The 26,528-nt window shown below is 35.2% G+C and overlaps 1 protein-coding gene across 4 annotated transcripts in view; it reads right to left on the bottom strand.

Moving 5' to 3' along the window:
• The window catches only part of LOC105196485 (sodium-coupled monocarboxylate transporter 1), a 459,320-nt gene that overhangs the window by 301,023 nt on the left and 131,769 nt on the right, over positions 1 to 26,528 (bottom strand). For all 4 annotated transcript variants that reach the window (XM_039447232.1, XM_039447235.1, XM_039447233.1 and 1 more), the window contains 4 exons: positions 5,085 to 5,299; positions 4,949 to 5,000; positions 4,678 to 4,745; positions 4,226 to 4,380 (listed from right to left, as the gene is read on the bottom strand). In XM_039447232.1, the coding sequence (XP_039303166.1) occupies positions 4,226 to 4,380; positions 4,678 to 4,745; positions 4,949 to 5,000; positions 5,085 to 5,299 (490 nt within the window). The remainder of the gene's footprint in view (positions 1 to 4,225; positions 4,381 to 4,677; positions 4,746 to 4,948; positions 5,001 to 5,084; positions 5,300 to 26,528) is intronic.

Raw genomic sequence — 26,528 nt, 5'->3', positions numbered from 1 at the left:
TCCATCTGTCAGTGTAATAGTCAAGAGAGTCTGTTGATAATCTTGCAGTTCCTGCAATCTGACCATCGTGGTTGTAACAATATTGAAATGAAATTCTATATGAAGTTCTGTAACATGGTACGCTAAGGATGGTTCAAAAGTAAGTCAAAATATTCCGAGCATAATGAATAACCGATTTACACTCTCAATTCCATCTTTTCCGATATTGACATTTTATGTAGGTTACACGATTGTATTACAAATCGATTCAACTTATTAATTTCTTTAATATTAAACGTAAAAGACTGAAATCATAATACAACCCTTACGAAAAAAAACTATTGCCGATTACACATAAATATTACTGATAATTACATGGGAATATTACTGGATATTACAGGAAATATTATTGGATATTACAATAAATATTACAAAATATCACAGAAAATATTACAGAATATCATAGAAAATATTATTAGCAATTACACAGAAGTCAATAATTATTTCGTACCACTGCCGAAATATATTACTGCTAAAATATTACTGGCCAAATATTACTGCCTAAATAAAAAAGGCTTTTTAGAATAATTTCAGTAGTTACTGATAGGATAACAATATTTTAATAATGATTTCCATTTAATTAAAAAAAAATTAGTAGACACAATGATCGAAACATTATTGCTGTTTTTTCACCAATCAAATAGTAGTAAATATATTGATTATGTTTAATTATTTTTGTTTCAAAATAAACTGAAAATGATATTATTAAAATATTGTTGTTTTATTAGTAACTACTGAAATTATCCCACAAAGCCTCTCGGGTAGGATGTCTTATATAATGTCACTTATACACATCAAATAATAAATGAATATACACACACACACACACACACAATAATAGCTATTTATTGCATACAATTTTACACACACACACACACACACACACACACACGTGTCAGCAAAATGTTAGCACTCTGTCGGCAGGCTGGCGACAGATTCGATCAAGATGTGTTGACAGACTGAACTCAACTGATCTCAAATTCTGCTTACGTTCTGTTAAGAACCTGTTGATATTTTATGTCAGCAAAATGACAGCACCAGGCGAGCACGCCGTGCTGACAAATTCTGACGTCATGCTGGCAGCAAAATTCAAGCATTTTTATATAAAATTTCCAAAATTTTTATTATAAAAAAGTTTTTTTTGGTTTTCTTGCAGATTTTATTTTTATTTTTAATATAGGTTAATCTAATTTGCATATATTTTATATTTCACTAATTACGATTAGGCATTATTTTACAATTTTTAAAAACACATTGGCGCCGGCGGGATTCGAACCTAAGATTTCGGGACAATAACCTAATACGCTAACACTGAGCTAATCGTACACTTATGATATCATTAATGAAAAGTTATATTTGAAGTAAAGCTGATTTGAACAGGAAGAAACTTACAGTTACGTGTTAAGTATCGCGTAAACTTTCTCACTAGCCCTTTGATTATTTAGCCTTAAATATTTTTAAAATAAACTATAAACTATATAAATAATTAAAACCCATTCTAAACTAATATAGTCAAGAAAACAACAATTAAAAATAGTACTGGAGCATGAAAAAACATTATTGACCTAAAAAGCACGCTGAGAAAAATCAATTTTGCAACTAATTGTTATAAACAAATTACTAAAAATTGACTGTAGAGAAAAACTGATTACTCCAATCAATTCTCCGGGAAAAATGACTCAAGAAACATGTATGATACTTTCTTAATTGTTATAAACAAATTAATTGCAAAATTTATTTTTGCAACGTTTCTTTAGTAATTTTTTCCGTAGAATTGATTGGCGCAATTAGTTCTCTTTTAGAGTTAATTTTTAATAATTTGTTTATACCAATTAGTTGCAAAATTGAGTTTTGAAAAGTTTTTTTTACATCAGTAATGTTTTTTCATGCTTTAGTCCTATTTCCGATTCCAATTTTTTTTAATATTTTTGTTAGTCAGACCATGGCCAGGAACGGGTTTTAATTATTTATATATGCGGGCAGATGCAGATAGAAATCTGGGCAAATACATGCAAATAGATACGAATAGGATTTCTATACGCAATCACGGACAGGTGCAGATAGAAATTGCGGCGTATAAAATGCAAACAGAAACAGACAAAACATATGCATAAAGAAATTGATTGGTCCAATAATTAAGCAAATGCATAAGAAAATGGATCAATTACTTTTTTTATGCATATGTTATTTATGCATGCAATTATGCAAGTTTGTTTGAATAGATCCTTAATAAATTCATGAAGAGTGAGTCACAATTTAAAAATATGCAAAACAGCACGGTTTGCTTGATTTCTGCTGCCAGCGTGACGTTAGATCCTGTTAGCACGGGGTGCTCGATTTGTGCTAACAATCTGCCGTCAGATTGTGTTGTGCAGGTCTTGCTCTAATTCTGTCGCCTATCTGAGATTAGATGCTGGCAGCACGGCGTGTTCGCGTGGTGCTGCCAGTCTGCTGTCAGATTGTCGCCTAGATCCTGCTCGTTTTTTGCCGTCAATCTGACGGCAGGTTTGTCAGCACGCGGTGCTCGATTTCTGCTGCCAGTCTAGCGTCAGATTGTGTTGCGCAGGTTATGTTTAATTTCTGCCGCCAATCTGACAACAGTCCTGTTAACACTATTTGCTCGATTTCTGCTGGAATTAAATGCCAACAGTTTCTGTCCTATTTCTGGCAGCAGTTTGCTGACACCGCAGATATTGCAGAGTCTGTATGAAATCTGTTGCCTTTCTAGTAACAGAAATTGATAGCAGACTCTCCGAATAATCTGTTTGTTCACGTTTGGCTGACAGGGTATATATATACATATATATTATTTTTTATATGATATACTTATAATATTTATATTATTTTTGTATTTTTTATACAAAAATATTTTGCTACCTTATTCCGTTGCTCCTTCTTTAACAATCTAACAGCCTCCTTTTCTTTTAATTCTTACTTAAACTCTGGTTCTCTTTTCTTTCTGCCTATGCACCTCCGCCGCTTCCTTGTCCTATATATTTATTTTATTTCCTTTTTCATTTTATTCGTCTCCTATACCTCTTCCTGTATCCATTATGCTTTATAACTTCAATCTCCAACAGCCGGTGATCTGAGTTCCCTCCGTCTTCTTTTTTATATACCAAGCCGCTCAGGATCCTTAATTAACAATTATTTGTACATTTGTCTATACCTTTACATTTTCCATTTCCTTTACGTTTACTTTCATAATCTCTATATCTATACCTATATCTATACCTGATCCTCTTCCTATCTTACATCCTAATGTACATTTTTTTTTCGCTACTTCTACCCTATACTATTACTCTTCTCACCATCTCCGTACCTCTATACATTTCTTTCAATCTCCTTCCATTCATTCATTCTCTCATTTACAATATGTCCTCCTTTCTCCATAAACCATTCTGCCAGATTCCTTGCATTACCTGTCACATTATCCTTTCTATAACTGTTTCTGCCTTTGTTTCTACCGTCTTATTCCTCTAACATTTCTCCTAACACTCTTTTTATTTGCACACCGTCACCCTTTTTGTTATCCTTACCTTTCTCATTTTATTCCATTACTTTCCTACCTTATTACCGGTCCTCCTGGATTCTCCCGCCTCATTATCCGCCCTAACCTATTCCTGTTCCTTCCTCCTATATCTTCCAATATCACCACAAATCCTTTTCCTTTAATTCTGTCTCCAATTATCTGTCTTCTCTACCCTCCTAGTTCTCTACTCTCTAGTTCATACCTCTTTACCTTCCTAATTTTTCCTAATATACTACAACACTCATACTCAGCCTCACTCTATCTTCAAGTCCACATCCGCACGCCATCGCACCACCTAACCAAGTCCCAGTAGTTATTACATATGCAAAAGTCTTTCTAGTGATACCCAATAAGCGAGTAATATCCGTCTGTATTCCGTTGCTAGTAATTATTGTAGAAGCAATAATATTTGCCTTGATAATTATAGAGTCACCAGTAATAATCACACAGCCGCGTGTAATAATTACACGGCCGGCAATAGTTTTTTTTCGTAAGGGAATATTAATATGTATGACATAACAGATGGTTGCATGTAAATTATCTTCATTTCTATTTTTTTTATTTCTGCAACGTAAATTTTTATATGACATAAATACCAAAATTACCCTATATTGTGTTAATTAAGGATTAATGATATAGATAATGTGCACGCACGTAGGAAATTCAATTCTTCCGGAATCCAGATTTCTTCGAATTACTAGCGACAATCCACCAATGTCGGCTGTGCCCTTGATTATAATTAACAACATGGAACCGAACATAATAAAAGTCTGAAAGAAATCTGTCCATACTACAGCCTTGAGACCACCCTGAATAAAATAAAATAAGCAAAATTATATTAAATAAAACATTTTTCTTTAGTTATTTTTTAAATATTATTATATTAGATTAATAAAGTTACTTATACTTATTACTTATTATAAAGATATCTCCGATTATAATAAGTACTTTAATTAAAATCATTTATCCTTTCTATTAGAAAAATGAAAAGAAACGCAGCTATTCATTTCGTTTAAATTTCAATATTTGCATCTTTTTGTACATTTGTTTTCTTATATAAGATTTTTATTTGTCTTTTACAATATCTTTTAAGTTAATTATCTTACCACACAGGTGTAGAATATGCAAACAATGCATACAAATGGTGTAACTATATGTACATTTACTCCGGTGACTGAAAATAAAGTATTCAAAATAATTTTTTAAAAATAATTATATTAAATTGTGACTTCCACAGTTACACGACATTTTCAAATAAGTTAAAATGATATATGCATGAACGCGTATTAATTAAGCTCAATTTGCAAACTTAGAAATTACAGGAATAATATTTTTTCTTAAAAAATTTTATTAAACTTTTGTTTGAAAAATATATACCTTGATTAAAAGCCAAAGCGGGTACATAGATGACAATTGGAAGCCAAGTAATCTAAAAAAAAACCATATATTTATATCATTTGAGAAGTGAGTGTTGAGAAAATTTACATAAATATGATTTTCTAACTTTACTTACGATACTGATAGCAAACAGGACAGAACCTAGCAATCTTATCCTTTTATCAAAACGTTTTTCGAGGTATTCATAAGTGCTTGTGAGTTTAAGCTCATGAAAAACTGGTAAATACACGATGTACGTGACAAGACTGACAAAGATGATCGCACAGCAAATATACAGATAACTTATGCCATGTACGTATATCTCCGTCGGTGTACCCAATAACGAGATACCTGTTGCATTATTATTTAACTAAATATAAATGAAAAACGCACTATTACCCATACAGCACAAAATCTTGCAGCTACAGTGTTGTAATTTTGCAATATAATATTTCAGAAACAAATAAAATATAAATGTTAAAATATATTTATGCACTATGATTTTAATAATGTTGCAAGAATACTTTAAACTCATTGAAAAAATAAATTGCTAAGATTTTACATATAAATATTTGTGTGTTTGCCGAATAATTTTATATAATAGTGTATTAAATTTAAGCACGAGCTACCATGATTAATTGCGTTAAACTATTTTTGAAAATACTTGTTTTAGTATTGATTTCCGCAATTAAAGAAACTTTTTAACTAAATACAATTAAATTTTTGTAATTCTGAGGCTCTAAAAATTACAATATTATTTAAATTACAAATAATCTCTGGTACATGTGTAAGAGTACGGAGAACAAATAGTGATGGCCGGGGGGGAGGGGGGGCAAATAGTGTCAGTTTAAATTTCTTTTCTTTCCTGCGCCTGTACTATCACTTACCATCAATACAAAGATTGTTCTTAAGAGGATGTTAAAGTAACAGAAGAACTTCCTCGACGTCGATACTATAGATTATTTTTCGAACGAGAACAGACTATTGCTTTTTGCCCAACGCATAGATCTGTCTTCATTGTTCGATTATATCACCATCTGCGAAAAGACCTATCAACTACTGTTGGGCACCATACTGCTCTGTTTATGATAGTTCAGTTTCGCAGAGCAAAATATGTATGTTGTAAAAGCACTTTATTTGATCTTTTTTGTTAGGTATCTAGTCGCAATTTCACACGGTCAGTGTTATTCGTGCATGTTTTCCGAAGGGTGTTCTACTATTATTTTGTATGTACAAGTTACACAACTTCTGTATTAAGGTAAAATTAACTTCAGGTGACGGCTATACGAGTGAATTTTTAATAATTTATTAAATTTTTGTTCGATTTTTTTGTAAAATTGATCTGAGCATCTCTTCTTTTTACGCGTATTTCAATTCTAAAAAAATTTTGTGATTCTGTAACGCTAATTCGAAGATTTTTAGTGGAGTGTAAACGTCGGTAATTTGCGGTATTATAGCATCCTCTTAAATATCTAACTATTTTTTTAAAAAACGGTGAAACTACAAAGCCAAATATAGTTGAAAGAGAAGCTTAAAATTTTGTCATCGTGAAACAAGATTAAACCAGGATTTTGTTTTGATATTTTAAGATACATTTTGTTGATTGCTAAATCTTTGAACGACATTTAACCTATTCTGTATTGTACGGTATATTCTTTCCATTTGTACATTTTGATATAATCCTGTGACGTCCGAGTGTAGGTCGGACGTGTTTCATTATGGTTTTTATTTTATTTTTATTAGATATTATATTTTTATGGACTGTCACCAGTTCGGAGATTAGTCCAGAACAAAATTTGTTAATTTATTTATTTTGAATATTTAATTTAATTACTATATATATTTCATTGTCATTAGTGATTTTTATGAGACATGATAAGATTATTATTTATTTAATAGAAAAAGTATATAAAATCACATGAATAAATATAGGCACTAAGATCCAACTACGACTAAAAAAAGTTTTCTTTTCTTGGACCGATAATGTAACAACACAATTATCATTGTGTTGTTATATTATTGGTCCAAAAACATATCTCTACTTTAAATTGCGCGCCTCAAATGCGTTGTCACTCATATACGAATATTGCGAGAAGTATCACTGTGCCCCAGTGGTCGAGGTGGTAGGACACCGGAACCGGAGATTCCGAAAGTGCCAAGTTCGATCGAACCCTGGGTGGGATGTTATTCTTTGCAATAAATTTCTATACGAGGGAAATGGATATTTAGATGCAAATCAACATCAATTATTATATTAAATTTATTAATTTAATAAAAATTGTGATATTACTAATTCTTATTCGATACGACATGCTGTGTTACGACCGGAAAAACAATTCGGCGCACATTCGAAAAAGTATATAAAATTACACGAATAAATATAGCCACTAAGATCCAACTATGACCGAAAAAGGCTTTCTTATTATCGTTGTGTTGTTACATAATTGATCCAGAAACATATCTCTATTATTTATGTATTATTTGGATTAAAAAGCGTGACTGGAAGCGATAGCGTGGGATTGAAATTGAATGAATGAGTGCACGTGGTTGTATGTACGAAAAATAACATGAATATATTTATTTAAGTGGAAATTGGAATGTATATACATATATATATGTATATATATAAATGGTACTTTATTCCTTGCGGAGTACACTGCGGACCTTCGCTCCGCTTACATAGTTTCGACATTTTATTTCTCGTATCCTTTACAACGCACGAGAGAGAGAGAAAGATCACTTATCCATTCATACCTCGACACTTATTCTCTGGACCTCCGTTTCCGCCGCATTTTCCTCTCTTCCTTCCACACTCTCATTGATACTCAGCCACCCTCTTCCCTCCCTCATCTCCTCCAGTTTCTTCATCCAAACTCTCTCTCTCCCTCCCCCCCCTCACCTAAAACCTCTTCCACCATCTCTTGCCATCCCTTTTCCGTCCCCCAATCCGTACATTCCTCCCATATATGTTCCCATGTTTCCTCACCTTATCAACATATCCTACACTTTCTTTTCTTTTTCTCTTCCCAGTATATACATCCTCTCATACCGTCTCCTAACCTAAACCTAAACCTTGCAATCCTTTTCCATCTTTCCTTCTTCCAATCCCTCTTCAAGTACTCCGGCACTCCCTTCCCCTTCACTCTGTTATACCATCTGTTGAACCTCGAGCTCCTAATTCTCTCCCACCTTTCCTCTTTCTGCCGCCTCCTCTCTACCAACTCTTCCCCCCTAACCCTCCCTCTTCTCTCAACTTTTCTATCTCTTTGATATTCCAGCTTTTTTCTTCATAGAAAGCTCTTTTTTCTTCCTCCCATTTTTCCATCACCGTTCCCTTCTTCGCTCTACCTCTTATCTCTTTCCAACATAACTTTGCCAACTCCCCTTCTCCTCCTCCCAGTTTCTTTTCATAGCTCCATGCCCTTATTCCTGCCTTTCCCCTTAAATTCTTCTTTTGCACCTCCTTCCTTACCATGTACCCCGGTGTGTATCTTTCCACCCCTATTACTCATTTCACATACCTGTCCTGTATCCTCTCTACCCCTTTCCTTTCTTTCCACCCCCAAATTTCTGCACTATATCTAACCACCGTCCACACCAACCTATCAAATAACCACAGCCTTCTAGCCCAGTCCTTTCCGAATTTCCTCTTTCCTATTCCCCATACCTCTCTCATCACCACCGCTCCTTTTTTGACTCTCTCCTCTATATGCTCTTTCTGTTCCCCATTTGCAATCGTCATGTACCCCAGATATTTATACCTTTTACTTCCTCTATTTCATTTCCTTTCCATTTCCATATTATATTTTTCTGTCTCCCACTCCCTCTTCTACACCTCATTACTTTTGTTTTCTCCACATTTACTTCTAATCTTTTCTGTTCTACATATCCTTCTAATGTTTTTATTAACCCTTTCATCCATGCTTCATCCTCTGCCACCACCGCCACATCATCCGCATACGCCAGGGAATAGGTTTTTCTTCCTTTCACCTTTACTCTCCCCCATCCCCTCTTTTCTAACTCCTCATCCAAATCCGCTAGCAATAGTGTGAACATGCATGGGCTTAACGGACATCCCTGTCTCACGCCTCTACCTGTCCAAAAGTTGTCCCCCTCCCTTTCCTCCACCTTTACTCTACTTATTGTCTCCTCCAAAACTTCCTCACACCTCACCACCAGACTCTTTCTCACTCCCTTTCTCCTCATTGTCTGTACCAGTATCTCCATATCCACCGAGTCAAACGCTGCTTTCATATCCACGAACATAACTACTATTTGCCTTTCGTTTCCGCAATTTTTTATTTATTAGATAATTTAACACGTATATGTGGTCTATCGTTCCTACCCCTCTCCTAAACCCCGTTTGACTCGGTGGTAATATCCCTTTATTTTCCACTTCTTTCTTCAATCTCTCCGCTAAAACCGCCGCGTACACTTTATACGCCGTTTGCGTAAGCGTAACCACCCTATAGTCTTCTACCTTTTCCCCCTCCCTTTTTTTCACTATCGGTACCACTATCCCTTCTCTCCATTCTTCCGGCCATCCCTCTTTCTTCCACACTCTACTGCATATTTCCCAAAGCCATTCTCTTATTTCTTTTCTCCCATATTTCCATACTTCATTCATAATCCCATATCCTTCTGCCGCTTTTCTGTTCTTTAATTTCATTATATCGCCCTACTAATTTTCTCTCTACTAATCTCTTCTTCCTCCTCTACCCTTCTCCCCTCTTATCCTCCACTCTACTCCCCCCAGTACCTCTCTAAAGTGTTTATCCCACTCCTCCATTTCAATCCCTTCCCTGACTCTCTTTCTCTTTCTCCTTCCTTTATTCACTACCTTCCACACATCCTTTTTGGATCTTAATCCTTCTATTTCCCTCTCCTATCTTTTCTTCTCCCTTTTCTTCTTTGCCTCACAATGTTTTCTGTACTTCCTCCTTATTTCTTTATATTTATTCCCCTCTCCCCCTCTCCTCCTCCACCTTTTTAATTCTTCCATAACCTCTCTTTTCCTATCCCTACATTGTTCATCCAACCATTTTTTCCGTTCCTTCTTTTCTTCCTTCTCTACTCTCTCTAATGCTACTTCTACAATTTTCTTCATTTTCCTCCAATCCTCCCCTACCCCCTCACCGTCCCTATCCCTCTTCCCAAAATAATCCTCAAATTTCTTTTTTTTTCTCTGTCCAAACCCCCTTTCTTCCTCTCCCTTTCCCTTTTCCGGTCCTCTTTTCCCTCCGCCCTCCTCCCTCCACCCATACCGTTATCGGCTGATGATTGGAGTCCACCCAGTCCTCCACCTTTATCTTTTTCACCTTCCTTTTTGCCTCCTCATTCCCGATTACGTAATCTATTACGATCCCTCCCTTCCCTCCTGTATACGTCCATTCCCCCTCTTCATCCCCCTTTACGCTTCAATTTAATATTGACCATCCCAATTCTCCTATATAACCACATAGCTTCTTTCCCTCTCTATTCACCTTTTCATCCTTCGAACTCCTCTTTCCCTGTTCTACTACTCCCTCTTCATTCTCATCTATTCTACCCCCTTCTCTCCCCGTCCTAGCATTGAAATCCCCCCCTATTAACACTCTCACCCCTTCTTCTCTATCCTCCATCCACTCTCTCAGCTTCCCCATTTTTTCTTCCAAATCTCTATTCACATATACTCCTATTAGCCTCCACCACTCTCCCCCTAAATTTACTTTTACTGCTTGTAATCCCTCCTCTTTTCTTTCCTTATCCTCTTTTTCTCTCCTTATCCCTTCCCTTATCCTCACAATCATTTCTCCCATTGCCCTCCCTTTCTTACTCTTCCCTGCCGCCTCTTGCACTTCCCACACGTATCCTTTTGACAGCCATTTTCGAACTTTTTCCTATTCCTTCTTCTGTAACCAAATCTCACTCAGGAACATCACATCCCATTCTTTTAGTCTCTCCCTGAAATCCTTTTCTTTGTTTTCCATGCTTGCCACATTCCAAAACCTATCTTATACTTTTTGCCATCTTTTTTTTTCTTATTCCTCCTCTTTTTCCTATGCTTCTTCTTTTCAATATTTCCTTCTTTTTCCCCTTCTCCCTCTCCCACCGTCCACCACCCTACTAAAAATCCCCTTTCTCTTTTTCCACCCCTCTTCTTTTTTCTATCCCGCCCTCTTCCATTCTCTTACTTCTTTTCCTTGCCATTCCCTAAACTCATCCTTAATCTCATCCCATACTAATTTCTCCTCAATCCATATTTTCATCCTACTCTTACTTTCCTACCTTGCCTCTTTATCCTTTCCGCTTCCATCCTTATCCACCACTCTATCCTTCTCTCCTTTTCTGTTTCAGATCATCTACTATCCACTCCCTTCTTTCCCTCAGCTTTGCTTTTCCTTTCATCACTTCAATTTTCTGTCCTACACTCGCCAATCTTACCCATACCATTTCCCTTCCCTCTTTATCTTTCTTCCCTATACTCCTTATCCCTTCCACTCTCGCTGTTGCCCCCGTCGTCCCCAGTCTCTTTTCTATCTCTTTTCTTAACCTCTCTATCCCTTTCTCCTTTGTTTTCACTCCTTTTATGATTATATTTCTCTTTCTCTCTTCTCTTTTCCTCTTTTCCCCCTCTAACTCTATTCTCTTCATCCTTTCTTCTGATTCCTTCATCTCTCCCTTCCTCCTTCTCTCTATCTGCTTTACCTTTTTCTCCTCCTTCTCTTTCTCATCCCTTTCTTTTTTTTCCTCCTTCCCTCTACCTTTCTCAATCTCTTCCACTCTTTTCTCTAAATTGTCTAATCTTTTCCCCATATCTTCCATCCATTCCCTCATCTCTGCTTTCCCCTCCTTCACCTGTCTAAATTCCGCTTTAATTTCCTTAAAACCCTCCCTTACCTCCTTTAATATCTCACTCAACCCCCTTTCTTCTTGCTTTTCCGGCTGCTTTTCCAGCTGTTTTTCCGGCGATCTCAATACCTTTATACTTTTCTTAAAGATATCTGCCTGTAATGTATCTATCTCCTTCCTTTTCTCTCCTCTCTTAAACGCATCTATCAGTGACAGACTATATACTCTATCCCTCATCCCTTCTGCTTTGCTCAGTCTTCCCACCTTCCTCTTCTCCTCCCCTTTCCCCTCCTTCCCTCCCTCCTTCCCCACTTCCCTTTCCTTTCCTTTCCCTCCCTTCTTTCCTTCTTCTCTCTCATCTTTTTTCTAACCTGCCAACTTTCCGTATTCAAGAGTTTATTTACTTGCAGTTGGGTTAAAAATTTTTTGAAATGTTTATTTATTTATTTATTTTAATAATTTTAATTAAAATGTAAATAATTTTTTTTTTAATTAAGTAATCTGTTTTCTTTTGCAAAAAATATTTACTAGAAAATATGACTCTTTTTATATTTAAGATGATCACATTTTTTAATCTAAGAAAACAATTTGATTAAGTTTAATAATATTTTTAGCTTATTTGTAAATTATTTTATAAATGTAGCAAATGTAAAAATACAAAATTATATATTAGGATAATATATCGGTTGCTCAAAAGTTACTCTAATTCAAAATTTCCCGCAACTGCACTTATTCTCTCCTACTATGCTTCTCACTTCTACCGCCCGATGTCGCTACCCTCCCTCTTTTCTCTTTCCTCTCTACTCTCCCGTCTAACCTCCAAATCCCGTTTCACCCTACTATCACTCCTGTCTCACTATTCCCTTACCCCGGCCCTTTACCCTTATTCGCCCTCCACCACCAGCCTCTTCCCTTTCCCTTCACCTCCTCGCACTTCACCACGTCTCATCTTATCCCCTTACTCCTGTTTATCAATCGCACTCTCTACACACACACGTCAATCACTCTCGCTACCGGAAACGGAAGTGGAAATTGGAATGTATAAGATGTAAGTAATTTGAATAATATTGTTAACAGTATATAAATGAATAAATATTAATAATTATAATAATATAATTGAATGAGGACGAATGAATATGAACAAAATAATTGATAAAAATGAGTATAATGTGAATGTAAAACAAATGATTACAATTATATAATATGTGAATGTGATTGAATGATTTAAATCAAAATAATAATGTTTATATAACTATAATATTATTTAAACAAAACTAATATTTGAATAACAACGTTTGAACAATATAAATTTATATAATAATTTGAATGGGTAACTGTAACATTTAAATAAGACTACTAATCCAATATCCGCTCGGGATCCTTTGCATCCTCGAATTTTTGTTTTTATATTTTGGGTAATGCACGGCAAATTTTGCGCTGTAGTTGCGACGCTTGACTTTTTGGTATACATATATCGACGGAGATATTGGGCGGGTTTGTTTTCTCTCCGGGATATAATCTGGGAGCTCCCCTACCCCTAAACTCTCAAATCATTTTTAGTATGTCACACGGAGGAGGTATGAATTTTGATTGTTCTCTCAGAGTTTTGAGGGAGGCAGTGGGGCAGACTTTGGGAACCAAAAAGGCAAGGAATCGAAGCCTTGAATAAAATTTAATTCTCGCCGAATGGCTCGCAGAAATTTCCTGCGTCCTCCTGTTTTTTTGATGTAGCTAGTACAAAAGTTACAGCAATTTTAGTCAATCAGATAAACTCAATAAGCCAATGGCAATACATGATTAGTTACTTGATTGCTGGAGTTTCTACACCAAAAAAAGAGCTCATTTATGCACGTCATTGTATTCACTAGTATTATGTATCATTAAACAAAATTCATACAAAGAATGGCAAAGAAAGTCCTTATTTAATCAAAGCGTCAAAACGAAGACTAAACAGGAGTTAAGAGCAATTGATAATCTTTTGTATTTGCCCCCTAAGATGTCACTATTTGCTCCTAATGTGGGACAAATGTAGACTTGAATTTTTATTAAAATTTAGCTTTTTATACATGACTTATGCAAACTCTAATTCAGTTTTTTGTATATTTCAAGGTGGAAAGTATTTTTTAAATGAAAAATCACGTCTTAAAAATTTAAAATCAGTTTGCAGGAAAAAGAAAAAAGATTTGTCACTATTTGCTCCCCTTTCTCTTACAAATACTATGCAAATTTATAAAAGCTTTAGCCGAATAAAGAGGATCAAAATCCTCTCTTAAGCGGTTAGGCCACAATAGAATTTAAAAAAATTTGAAATTCTTTTTTTGCTTAAATAATACTTTAAGAAATAAGATACAAAATGTTTTATAAGTAGGAAAAATTTTGTAATAGCTTATTAAGAGAATTATCCCGAGGAGCCTGCCAATGTGCGTTGAGCGCCTTTGACCAGTAAGACTCTGTTATGCTTGTACATTTGAAAATAATAAAGGGATTAGTTACCGACTAGTTGAATGAAATTTTAGTACTTTTCTGTACCCATAAAAGGCATACGAAAATATATCCATGTATATGTTACATCAGTTGCATTGATGTTGCATTAGTATAATCGTTAAAAAATACACTGTTCAACGGACGTACTATTTTGTGTACTTCAGTTCGGTGTTTTTTGGATTGTTTTAAACAAATCAGTCATCGCGAGTAAGCCGGAAAGCTATTGAGAAAAAAAGGGGATCAAGAGGAGATTTGAGTTTTACGCGTAAGACAAAAATTTTGGGCAGGCGACTATTGAATCGTTTTGAACTTGACTCACAGCCCGTAAACGTTAGAACTAAACGTCGACTAAAAAATTAAAATTACCGGAAGATTTACATAATGTTAATGTAAATTGTACATTTGGGTATCGTATCCTGAATCTTGCATCTCTCTTTTCTGCTATTTCAGAAAAAGTAGTGTGCAAAATATGTAAATCAAAAGTGAAATTTACTGAAATGGTATGGGCGGCTTGGGATTTAAAATTGTAGTTTCATGGCAAAAATTGTGATGAAATCTCGATTCCCAGATGCCCATATATTAAGATTGGATATAAAATTAATTGCAGAATCATCTTTGTTATGCGATTATTATTAAGCGACGAATAGCAGCTGTGGAACGACCGCTGAATCCAACTGCAAAAGAGGCTCAGTTGTCTCTGAAATTGTTCAGAAACAAAGAAGAGAAGGAAAACTTAACTTTAGAAGGTCAATTGTATAGTCCAGACATTGCAAACTAAAGGTAAATAAAAAATTCCTATATTTTAACACTAATTGAAATTTTAAACGCGTTTTGCTCGAAACCATGTTTTCCAATTGAGCGGAAGAGATGTCGCCGTGCGTGTAGATTCCTTGGCCTCTTTCTCTCGGGAACGTTCCTGGCGGTTGTGTGATCGATCCAAAACGTGCGACAAGACGTGCGAGCGAGACGAGACAAGCGACGAGACAAGCGAGCGAGAGTAAACGGTAGACAGAGTGAGAGGGCAAGCGATAAGTACCCTATTTGTAACTACCAGGAATTTTTGAGCATTAGCGATTAATTTTGTTATACAGTGACACAGCGTGTGTAGACACACACACTGATCAGTTAGAACGAGAAAATCACGGTCTCGCTATTCTAGCTAGTAGTTAGGTGGAAAAGTACAAAGAATTTTACAATATATCCTTAGTTTATACATTAAATCTGAATATTTAGTTAACAACCTAGAACATTCACCATTCCCACTTGCATATATATCTCTACTAAATATTTAAAAGAAAAAATCAACAGGTTATGGGCCCAGTCCATACAAGAGGCTGACACGTTAAAATAAATTTAAAGACATAAGAGAATCAGAGACGGAAAAAAAGAGTGTTGAGACCGTGAGAAAAAGTATCTCGATTAAAGCGTAGCATTACCTGTGAAAATCTAAACGCGGAAATCTCGAAAAATCGCGAATAAGAAAATAGCCGTTGAACGGTGAATACCGGTAAACACGTGAACAGTGCATGTGTACTGCGTGGTTACAGGCGGGAAGGTGAAATTCGAAGTAGCGAAGGAAATAAACACGCGGTTTCCAACAAACAAACAGATACGAAATAAATACAGAAATACGTTGAATTTAAAATTAAATTGGCACGGTCGTTCGCGGAAGTTTATACAAATATAGAAAAATTAACCAATAATGAAAATTTCTAAACATGGAAATTTCAATTAAGCATTTTGTTTCGCGCAAACGAGTTGTAAGACATAGTCGTCACCAAAACTCCCAAAGTCCGGCAGGACGCAGCGTGGAAAAAAGAAAGATGCTCAAGCGCAAAAATATATAGTCACGACTATAGACAAAAAACCGCTGTTGCACATAATGCATTGTACATCGTCACACGAAATGTGGACGAAAATCGCGAACATATATGAAAGAAAGCGGAAAAATTAACGTGTAGTTTAATGCAAACGTTCTATACCACGGTGTATGATAAAAACGCAGACATCGCTACGTATATTAATAACTTGCAAAACATAGTATACCGGTAAAACGCGTTAGATAAAAAGATTGACGATAGTATGCTGATTTATAAAATACTATGCATTGCTTGAACATGCACACTTGCATATGAAACATTTTGTGAGCGCGTGGGAATCGTCTGAAAGATCAGAAAAAACGTTAAAAAATTTAACTGCTAGACTAATTGCGGAAGAAACAAGAAATCGTTCAAAAAAAAAACAGAAAATAATACAGTAACGTTCAAAGCAACACAGTTGAAATGCTTCAAATGTAAGAAAACGGGTCATTGCAAAATCGTGCAAATTGAAAACAAACACGAAATACAATGGACAGACAAAATGTTTCAAATGTAATAAGCAAGGTCACTTTGCCAAAGACTTTGCCAAAGTTTAGAGAATGAAAATATTGAAAAGTGCGGTATTTGTAAAAAGACGAATCATAAAAAAAAAGTTTGTTACTTTAAGAATAAAAAGGAAGACATGGACAAAATTGCGTTTCTGGCGGGAGAATTGAGTCGATCCGACACGTGGATATTGGACTCAAAGAGTACATCCAATGTGACAAACAGCACGGAATACTTCAAAAGCATGAAGAGGATTGATGCAGCTATCGGAGTAGCGAAAATGAACGAGTCCATGGTGGACAAAGGATTGAGCAGCATAGAGTTTGACGAGTGCCAATTGAAAAAAGTGGTATACGTGCCTAAACTCAGTACAAATCTACTCTCGGTTAATGCCATAAATAAAAGCGGTGATGAAGTATTATTCACGAAAAGTGAAGTTATAGTGAAGCACTCAAACAATGTTGTCTTGAAGGGCTCGAAATTAAAGAATGGCTTGTTTCAGATAAAATTGCAACCGCAAAATCAATATAAAACGTATCTTGCAGAGAACAAAGACAAAGAATTAACAAACTAGCACAGAAAGCTTGGACACATCACACAGGAGAATCTGAAGAAACTCACGATGCTAAGAGGGAATAAACCTATCATCGCATGATTTGGAGAAGCTCACCGAAGTTTGTGCAACGTGTCAAGAAGCGAAGCAAGCTAGAACAAAAATAGGAAAAGCCAGGACGAGAGCAACTAGGCCACTGTAAATAGTACATACAGATCTCTGCGGTCCTATCGATCCAGATACGTGAGATGGAAAAAGATACTGTGTAACTTTTTGGACAATTACACACACTACGTGATGGTCTTCCTGATGAAGAGTAAAGCGGAAGTGCCGTAGATTGTAAAAGAATACATATTGAGAGTAGAAGCACACTGGAATCAGAAAGTGTCCAAACTGCGCTGCGATAATGGAAAGGAATACATAAACGAGAGTGTGCTAACATGGTGCAGAAAACAAGGAATTCGAATTAATTATACTGTACCTCCTACGCTTCAGCTGAATGGTAGAGCTGAAAGGTTAAACAGAACACTGATGGATAAACCAAGGGCATTGCTATTTAACTCAAGGTTGAATAAAGAAATGTGGGGCGAGGCGGTCTATACCTCAGTCTATCTTCTGAACAGAATGCCAATAGAGACATTGAAAACCACTCCATACGAGATGTGGGAGAAAAGGGAACCAAATCTGAAATCGTTTTAAGTGTTCGGCGCGGAAGCATTTGCCAAAGTGTTGGGTCCATTAAAGAAGCTGGATAAAAGAAGCGAAAGATATACATTTGTCAGATACGCACCGACGGAATACAGACTATGGAACTCAACGAGGAGAAAAATAAAAATATCTAGAGATGTAAAATTTAAAATAAATAAAATAAAACCTGGTCAGACTATTAAAGTAAGGACAGAAGAAGAAAATGAAGAAACTGCAGAACAAGAAGAAGAAATAAGAGATTAGATGCAAGATATATCAGAAGAAGAACAAGAAGAAGAACAAGAGAAAGAACAACAGGAGGAAGTACCTGTACTAACAATACATAAAAGAAAATCAGAAAGAGCCAAAAAACGACCAGATTGCTATCGTGATTATATCATGCTGACATATGCAGAAACAATAACAGGACCAGACAGAGAAAATTGGATCAGAGCAATAAAAAAAGAAACACGTTCTCTAGAAGAGAATGAGACATGGGAAATAGTGGACACGAAACAAGCTGTCCCGCAGAAACCACTAAAAAGTAAGTGGATTCAAGGTTAAAGCTGATGGCACATACAAAGCAAGACTAGTCGTGAAAGGGTGTGAACAGAGATATGATATCAACTACGAGGAAACGTACACCCCTGTAATAAATAAGTATGAGTCGAAGTCTTTTCGCCTTTGCAGCGGCAAAACGATATTCAATCGTGACATTTGATATAAAAACTGCTTTCTTGTATGGTGTCTTGGACGAGTATGGTGTCTTGGACGAAGACGTCTATACATATCCGCCAGATAGATATAGAATAAAGAATAAACTATGCAAGTTGAAAAAGGCTTTGTACAGACTGAAACAGGCTCCTTTAAGCTGGAATACAAAGTTCGCGGATTTCCTAAAGCAAAACAACTTCAAGCCAATTAAAAGTGAACAATGTCTCTTCAAAAGAAACAATAGCGATTCAATACTGGTAATCTATGTGGATGATGGAATCCTGATAGGAAGCAATCCAACAGAGCTGGCACAGAAAGGTGAAGAGCTGTGTACCAAATTCAAAATGACGGCTACTAAAAAACCAAAAGTGTTTGTTGGGTTGGAAATTGCGCAGGAAGACAAAAAAATCAGACTCACCCAGAAGAGATACATCGAGAAGATTCTGGAAGACTACGGCATGAAAAATGCAAAACCAGCAACGATATTAATGCTCAGAAGTGAAAAGAGCAAAACGACACTGAGAAACAGTCTATTTCTTTATAAAGAGATGGTTGGAAGCATGCTATATGTGTCTTCAAGGACGAGACCAGATATCTCCTATGCGGTGAACTACAGCAGTAGATACACTGAAAATCATTTGCAAGAAAACATAAGTGATGCAAAGCATATCATGAAGTACTTAAATAGAAATACAGGTCAAGGACTAGAATACTGTGATAGCAAACCTGACGATATATTAGATGCATACTGCGATGCGGACTTTGCTGGCGACACGGAGACAAGACAAAGTACCACAGGGTACATCATCTTCTACACAAACGGAGCGATAACATGGTGCTTAAGAAAACAGTCGATAATAGCACTGTCAAGCACTGAAGCCGAGTATGTGGCGGCAGCGGAATGCTACAAAGAACTATTGTATCTAAAAACTCTATTCAAGGAACTGTTAAACAAAAGAATAAAAACAGAACTTAATATAGACAATCAAAGCGCAATGATGCTGATTACCAACGGGGTGATCAACAGAAGATCGAAACACATTGATGTAAAATACCGATTTGTACATGATCTTGTTAAACAGAAAACTGTAAAATTAAAATACTGTCCGACCGACAAACAAATAGCAAACTCTCTCACCAAACCGCTGAATAAGCTAAAATTTGAAAAATATAGAAAGAATCTTGTGCAGCAGAAAGTGCAAAATTAAGAGGGTGTGTTGAAAGAAATAATTCTGCACATTCTACAAGCTAGAATAACAGTGAGCTGATATTAATATTGATATGATGAATTAGATTTCGCGGGTTTTGTCTAGTAGTCTAAAGAAAGTCAAAGATTGATCGATGAGATGGCGCATTGAAGAAGTATGGTGGGAGATGTCGCCGTGCGTGTAGATCCCTTGGCCTCTTTCTCTCGGGAACGTCCTGTCGTGCGGTTGTGTGGTCGACCCAAAACGTGCGAGCAAATGACGAGACGAGCGACCGAGACAAGGCGTGCAAGAGCAAGCGGTAGGCAGAGAGAGGGAAAGCGATAAGTATCCTATTTGTAACTACCAGGAATTTTTGAGTATTAGCGATTAATTTTGTTATACAGTGACACAGAGTATGCACTGGTCAGTTACAAAAAGAAAATCACGGTCTCACCATTCTAGCTAGTAAAACAGTGGAAAAGTAACTATACAAAGAATTTTGCAATATATTCTTAGTTTATACATTAAATCTGAATATTTAAAAATAGTTAACAACCTCGAACATCCATCATTCCCACACGCATATATACGAGGTGTGTTCAAAAAGTATCGCGAATTTTGTGTTTTTTCAAAAATTATTTATTTATTCATGAATATCTATTTTGTCCCCTTCAAAGTAATCCCCATGAGATATTATACACTTGTGCCAACGGTTTTTCCAATCTTCGAAGCACTTCAAAAAATCATTTTTTTTTTATCTTGTTCAGCTCCTCCTTCGATGCCGTCTTTATCTCGTCAAGCGTAGCGTAACGTCGTCCTTTCATGGGCCTCTTCAGTTTAGGGAACAAGAAAAAGTCACAGGGGGCCAGATCTGGGGAATACGGTGGCTGCGGCATCATTAGTGTGTTGTTTTTGGCCAAAAAGTCGCGCACAAGCAACGATGTGTGAGCAGGGGCGTTATCGTGGTGCAAAAGCCAATTTTTGTTCTTCCACAAATCCGGGCGTTTCTGGCGGATTGCTTCGCGCAAATTGCGCATAACTTGCAGGTAATATTCCTTATTGACCGTTCTACCCTGTGGCAAGAACTCATGATGCACCACGCCCCTGCAATCGAAGAAAACTGTCAGCAAAACTTTCACATTCGACCGAACTTGGCGCGCTTTTTTCGGTCTTGGTTCGTGCGGCAGCTTCCATTGAGATGATTGAGCTTTGGTTTCCACGTCATAACCATAAACCCACGATTCGTCACCAGTTATGACCCTCTGGAGCAAATTTGGGTCGTCGCGGACAGAGTCCAACATCTCATTAGCAATGTTCATGCGATGCTGTTTTTGGTCGCAATTGAGCAATTTTGGTACGAATTTCGCGGCGACCCGTCTCATGCCCAAATCATTGATAAAAATCGAATGGCACGAGCCAATCGATATGTTTAGGTCCTCAGCAACTTCTCTAACGGTGATTCGACGATTGGCCAATACCATTTTCTCCACTTCATTAATTTTTTCGTCTGTTGTTGAAGTGCTCGGGCGTCCGGCACGCTCTTCGTCGTTCACATCTTCTCGGCCTTCTGAGAACATTTTGTACCACCGATAAACGTTGCTTCGGTCCAAGGTAGCTTCTCCGTATGCCACAGTCAACATTCGGAATGCATTCGCGCACTTAATTTCGTTTTTCACACAAAATTTGATACAGGTTCTTTGATCCATTTTTTTGAATAGGTAAAAATCGAAGACGATCCAAAACACGTGCAAGCAAAGCAGCTGTCAACAATTAAGTGAACATTCAAAATGGCCGAGCTTGTCGGCATAAGTGAGAGACATGAGTACCAACATAACGCCACAAAAAGATCGAAATTCGAATATATGTAACCCGCGAAAATTCAAAATTCGCGATACTTTTTGAACACACCTCGTATCTCTACTGAATATTAAAAAAAAAAAAAATCAACAAAAAATTAATTTGTTATTTGGCCTCTTATAAATGATAAATAAAAATTTATTCATTATTCAGCCTCTTGCAAATGACGAATAAAAATTTATTTGCTATTCAGCCTCATGTAAATAATAAATATAGTTTATTCGTTATTCAGCTACTTGTGAATGAAGAATAAAAATTTATTTGTTATTCGGCCTCTTATAAATGATGAATAAAAATTTATTTGTTATTCAGTCTCTCGTAAATAATAAATATAAATTTATTCGTTATTTGACCTCTTATAAAAGATGAATAAAAATTTATTCGTTATTCAACCTCTTGTAAACAATGAATAAAAATTTATTTGTTATTCAACCGCTTGTGAATGATGAGAATAAAAATGTATTCGTTATTCAGCTTTTTGTAAATAATAAATTTATTCATTATTTAGCCTCTTATAAATAATGAATAAAAATGTATTCATTATTCAGCTATTTGAAAATGACGAATAAAAATTTAAACGTTATTTAGTCATTCTTGAATAATGAATAAACACTTATCCTTTATCCAATACATCTTGAATGAGGAACAAAAATTTATTTTCCTATTCAAATCTCTTTGAATAACAAAATAAACAACTGAAATTATTATTTTCCCGTAATGGTCACCACAGGTCTTTGGGACTCCACGCTAACTGTAAGAGTGCACAAACCATTCAAAATCAAACAATTTTCTATGAAACTAATTTTTATCTGAAAGTATACTACCTTGAGAACACACCTATAAATTTTTGTTGAATTATCTTAAAAGTTAAAAATTTTATGAATATTTTTGTAAAAAAGTCAAATTCTGCAGTTTTCTTATATGAATTGTTTTATTATGTTAAATTCTAATTTAGAAAAAAAATTATTAGATGATAAAAAACATCTCAAGATATGTCCAGTAAAATTTTTGCGACAAAATTTCAAAAAACTGGCAAAAATGGCGATTGATTTTGTGCAGGGAGGTCTAGTGGACCCTATGCGACCGTTATGTTATTATTTGTAAGTGTGACCATTACGGGTTATTTTTCTTCTATAAATTCTGTAATAAATGTAATAAATATATTATATTAAAAATTTTAAAAACTATGTTAACCGATAACATTTTTTTCAAATGCTCCTTTACATTCTTTAATTATCAATAAAATAAATTTAAATTATTAAAATATATGTATTGTAACGTCTAGCACAATCTCTTTTATTTTCCTTTTTTTTGCGTACATCGCACCTACATTTATATTATGCGCTAGCTTGTAAGTGTAATAATTAACAATTGCGTTTAACGCGTGAGAAAGCAAACGACAAGTATCGTTGTCAGATATTTTTACTTATTTTAACCTTTTAGGTACGGCGCGCTTGTCCGCAACACTGTATCCTTGGGACGGCGCGGCTGGCCGCGGATATCACAAAAACTGTTTATAACGGTTTCCATTACGACATTATATGGGAATAGAGTTATAGATAAATAAATTATGATCTCTTTATACATATTCATGTAACGACATTGAAAAACGTTATTATTAATTAATTATTCATTATTATATGCTATATTTCATTTAATAATTTATTTGTGTATAATATATTTTAAAATAAGATACAACGCAAAGTTCCATATCACAGTTCTCACATTGGTATCGTGATCTTTGTCTTTTATCATTCTTTACGCACACTACACAATTTTGTAACATTTTTTTAGTTTTAACAGTTTTACAATATGATGGAAAATGTGGTTCTGTTAATCTTAATGGATGGTCGACAGGAGAATTATTGCGATTGCTGCTATTTTGGTCTAACTTTTTATATTTTTTTATTATTTCTTTTAATAATTGTAGGTGAAATTTGCGCATTGAATATTTCTCTTTTTTTTTTCATTTTGAACAAACAAAACGCATTCCAAATAGAGACATCAAGCAAATGAAAAAAAATTTCTTATACCATTTGACACTTTTTCTGATGGATTCTACGTTTGTTATCACTTTATCGCGGTTATCGACAGCGCCCTTATTTACGGTACAGTCTACTATGCAGGATGGTTTTTGAATAACTTGCTGTGTTTTGTAATTAATTTTATTGGTATTTATAAAATCCGCAGTGGCAGGTGGACAGCATATATACATCGCGTTTGTCTTTCCATTTCAATGCTAACATATTAGATAAACTCCGAAAACACATTTCACCTACATTTAACTTTTCCGTCATTTTAGGCATATCCTTCTTTCAACGTTTCATAGTATCGCATGCATTTGTTTTATTGTCGTGGAGATAACTAAACAAAGCTGGACTGGTATACCAGTTATCGACAAATAATGTGTGTTTTTTTTTTAAATATGGCTTGTAATTCTATTAACTTTTGAGAGTCTTTCCACTTTTTTGTAATTTATGCGGCTGGAATAATTATGCGTTACCAACATTTTAACAATTTTTTTCAATTTATCTGATTAAACCTTTGAAATTTATACATTAACGTTACTTAAATCATGGATCAAACAGCGCAAGATTATTATTAAGAATTGTAACAAGATTAGATTCTTGAAATTTTGTCTCCAACATAACATCATTTCGCCTCACTTACGGCATTTAAAGAACGCAAATGTAGAAGTGCCGAACTATAAATCTAAATTCAAACTTAAGGCGATGCTGGAGTGATGGCCGAACTCCGACGGTCCTGCGCCATCTACTAAGTGGAACTAAAAATGTCGATAATATCGATATTTTTAGATCCATTATCATTTGAGTTCTGCACTCATCCTTGTCTTTTCAACAAGCGAAACCGCCCAACTCAGTACCGTATATTTCGACAGGCACGCTCGGGCCGTCTTGTAGGCGGATGAGTTTACGCGAAACAATTTTTTGTCCGACCTGTTGGGTTTCTGCTGTTGAATAAGGACGTAATGTGTTGACAATATACATTGCACTTTGACACTACGCTATCTCTTTTCGCTGCAAGTAACAAAAAGAGATTGACGTCAGTCAGACTAAATGTTTAGCACATTTATTGCCATTTCATTAGAAAATGATGTATATAATACATAATACTAAAATTATATTTTCATGTCGAACATGAATATGGCAATATTTTGTAGGCAATATGGAATGAATTCTTCATTCTCATCGCCCATTTTTATAAAACGCAAAAATTTTTCATAGTTTCTCTATTCTCGTTTGCTTATGTTTGCCTATAAGATGGGCAAATACAAACTTAAAATAGTCAGCCCACGATAAACGCTTCTGATAATTAATTAAAAATAGTCAGCCCATGGTAAACGCCTCTGATATCTAATTAATAATAGTCAGCACACGGTAAACGCCTCTGATATTTAATTAAAAATAATCAGCCCACGGTAAACGCCTCTGATATTTAATTAATAATAGTCAGCCCACGGTAAACGCCTCTGATATTTAATTAATAATAGTCAGCACACGATAAACGCCTCTGATAATTAATTAACCCTTTCAGGATGGTATACATGTGTACCTGGTACACATGTGTACCTGGAAAGGGTTGATAGTCAGCTCACAATAAACGCCTCTGACAGTAAATGATTAATAAAAGTACAGCTTACCACTGTAAACAGTCTGTGATGACAGAAACCTTTTGACATTACATTGTCATTATAGGTATCCTACACCTCTGCATTATATCCTCTTTTGGACAGGGACAGGTTAGGTTAGGTTGACGACATTTAAACACACACTAAAATTTTTATGTCAACTATAACTTCACCGTAATTTTGCGCCCTATCACTTTCCTTTCCCTCTCTCCGATTTCCGCAGCGGTACCGAGACATGTACGTGCGCGCGTTTCTCCCGCGGCCACGCGCTCGCCTGGCCACGAAACATGTCGCGCTGACCGAATCGTCGCGCGCGCCGTGTCACGCCTCGGCTCGTTTCGAAGATCATGCAATAGAACTAGTCTTTTCCTCTCACTTCCTCCGCTCGCTCGCGCGCGATAATCTCGATGGCCCAAGCGCTCAAGAATTCTTTTCACTGTCGTATACATGTTATATATGTGTATATATAAGTGTACAAAAAAATATAAAAATTTACATGTAATATTGTAAATTAAACATTATAGCAAATCATTTAATCTTTCAATAGCATATAAACAATTTCTGTATTATAAAAAAATTTTTTTAATAATTTAAAAAAAGTCATGAATTTTATTAATTAATTAAAATTATATAACAAATCATAATAAAAATATGGAATTACTTTTATGTCGAAAACATAATTTTAATTCAATAGTTAATAATTTTAGTTTTTCAATATTATAATAGCCTCGGAATATATTATTGTTTTATGCTATAGAAAAAGAAAATGGTGTGCCATGAAATATTTATATTTTTAATATAATTTATAATTTCATTACATTTTTAATACTAAAATAAAAAAAATTTTAAACTATAATAATAATTTAATATTTATAGTATTCATAACGCAATGTAATAATATTTATTAGTATTGTTCATTAATAGCTCTTGTCCTGTAGACCATCTTTCGTCCTCTCATATGTAAAATGTGAAAATAATAATAAATATTATTACGTTTTATTATAACCACTATATATGTGTATCATTATACATATATACTTGTGTGTACTTTACATTATTATGTTCTGAACCCTCTGAAAACTAAAATAAAATTTACATTTTAATGTATTTACGTTTAAATTTTTTAAACATATTTTTTAAAGATAAATATTTTTTTAAAGATAAATATTTTTTTAAACATAAATATTATGTACGCTAAAATTGCCTCCATTCATTAAACATTACAATTCACGGAGTCTTCACTCTCATTTAT

The sequence above is a fragment of the Solenopsis invicta genome, chromosome 3 (genome assembly GCF_016802725.1).
Source record: "Solenopsis invicta isolate M01_SB chromosome 3, UNIL_Sinv_3.0, whole genome shotgun sequence".
Classification (NCBI taxonomy): Eukaryota; Metazoa; Arthropoda; class Insecta; order Hymenoptera; family Formicidae; genus Solenopsis; species Solenopsis invicta.
Note: the sequence above shows the minus strand (reverse complement) of the source record. Positions and strands in the feature narration are given on the sequence as shown.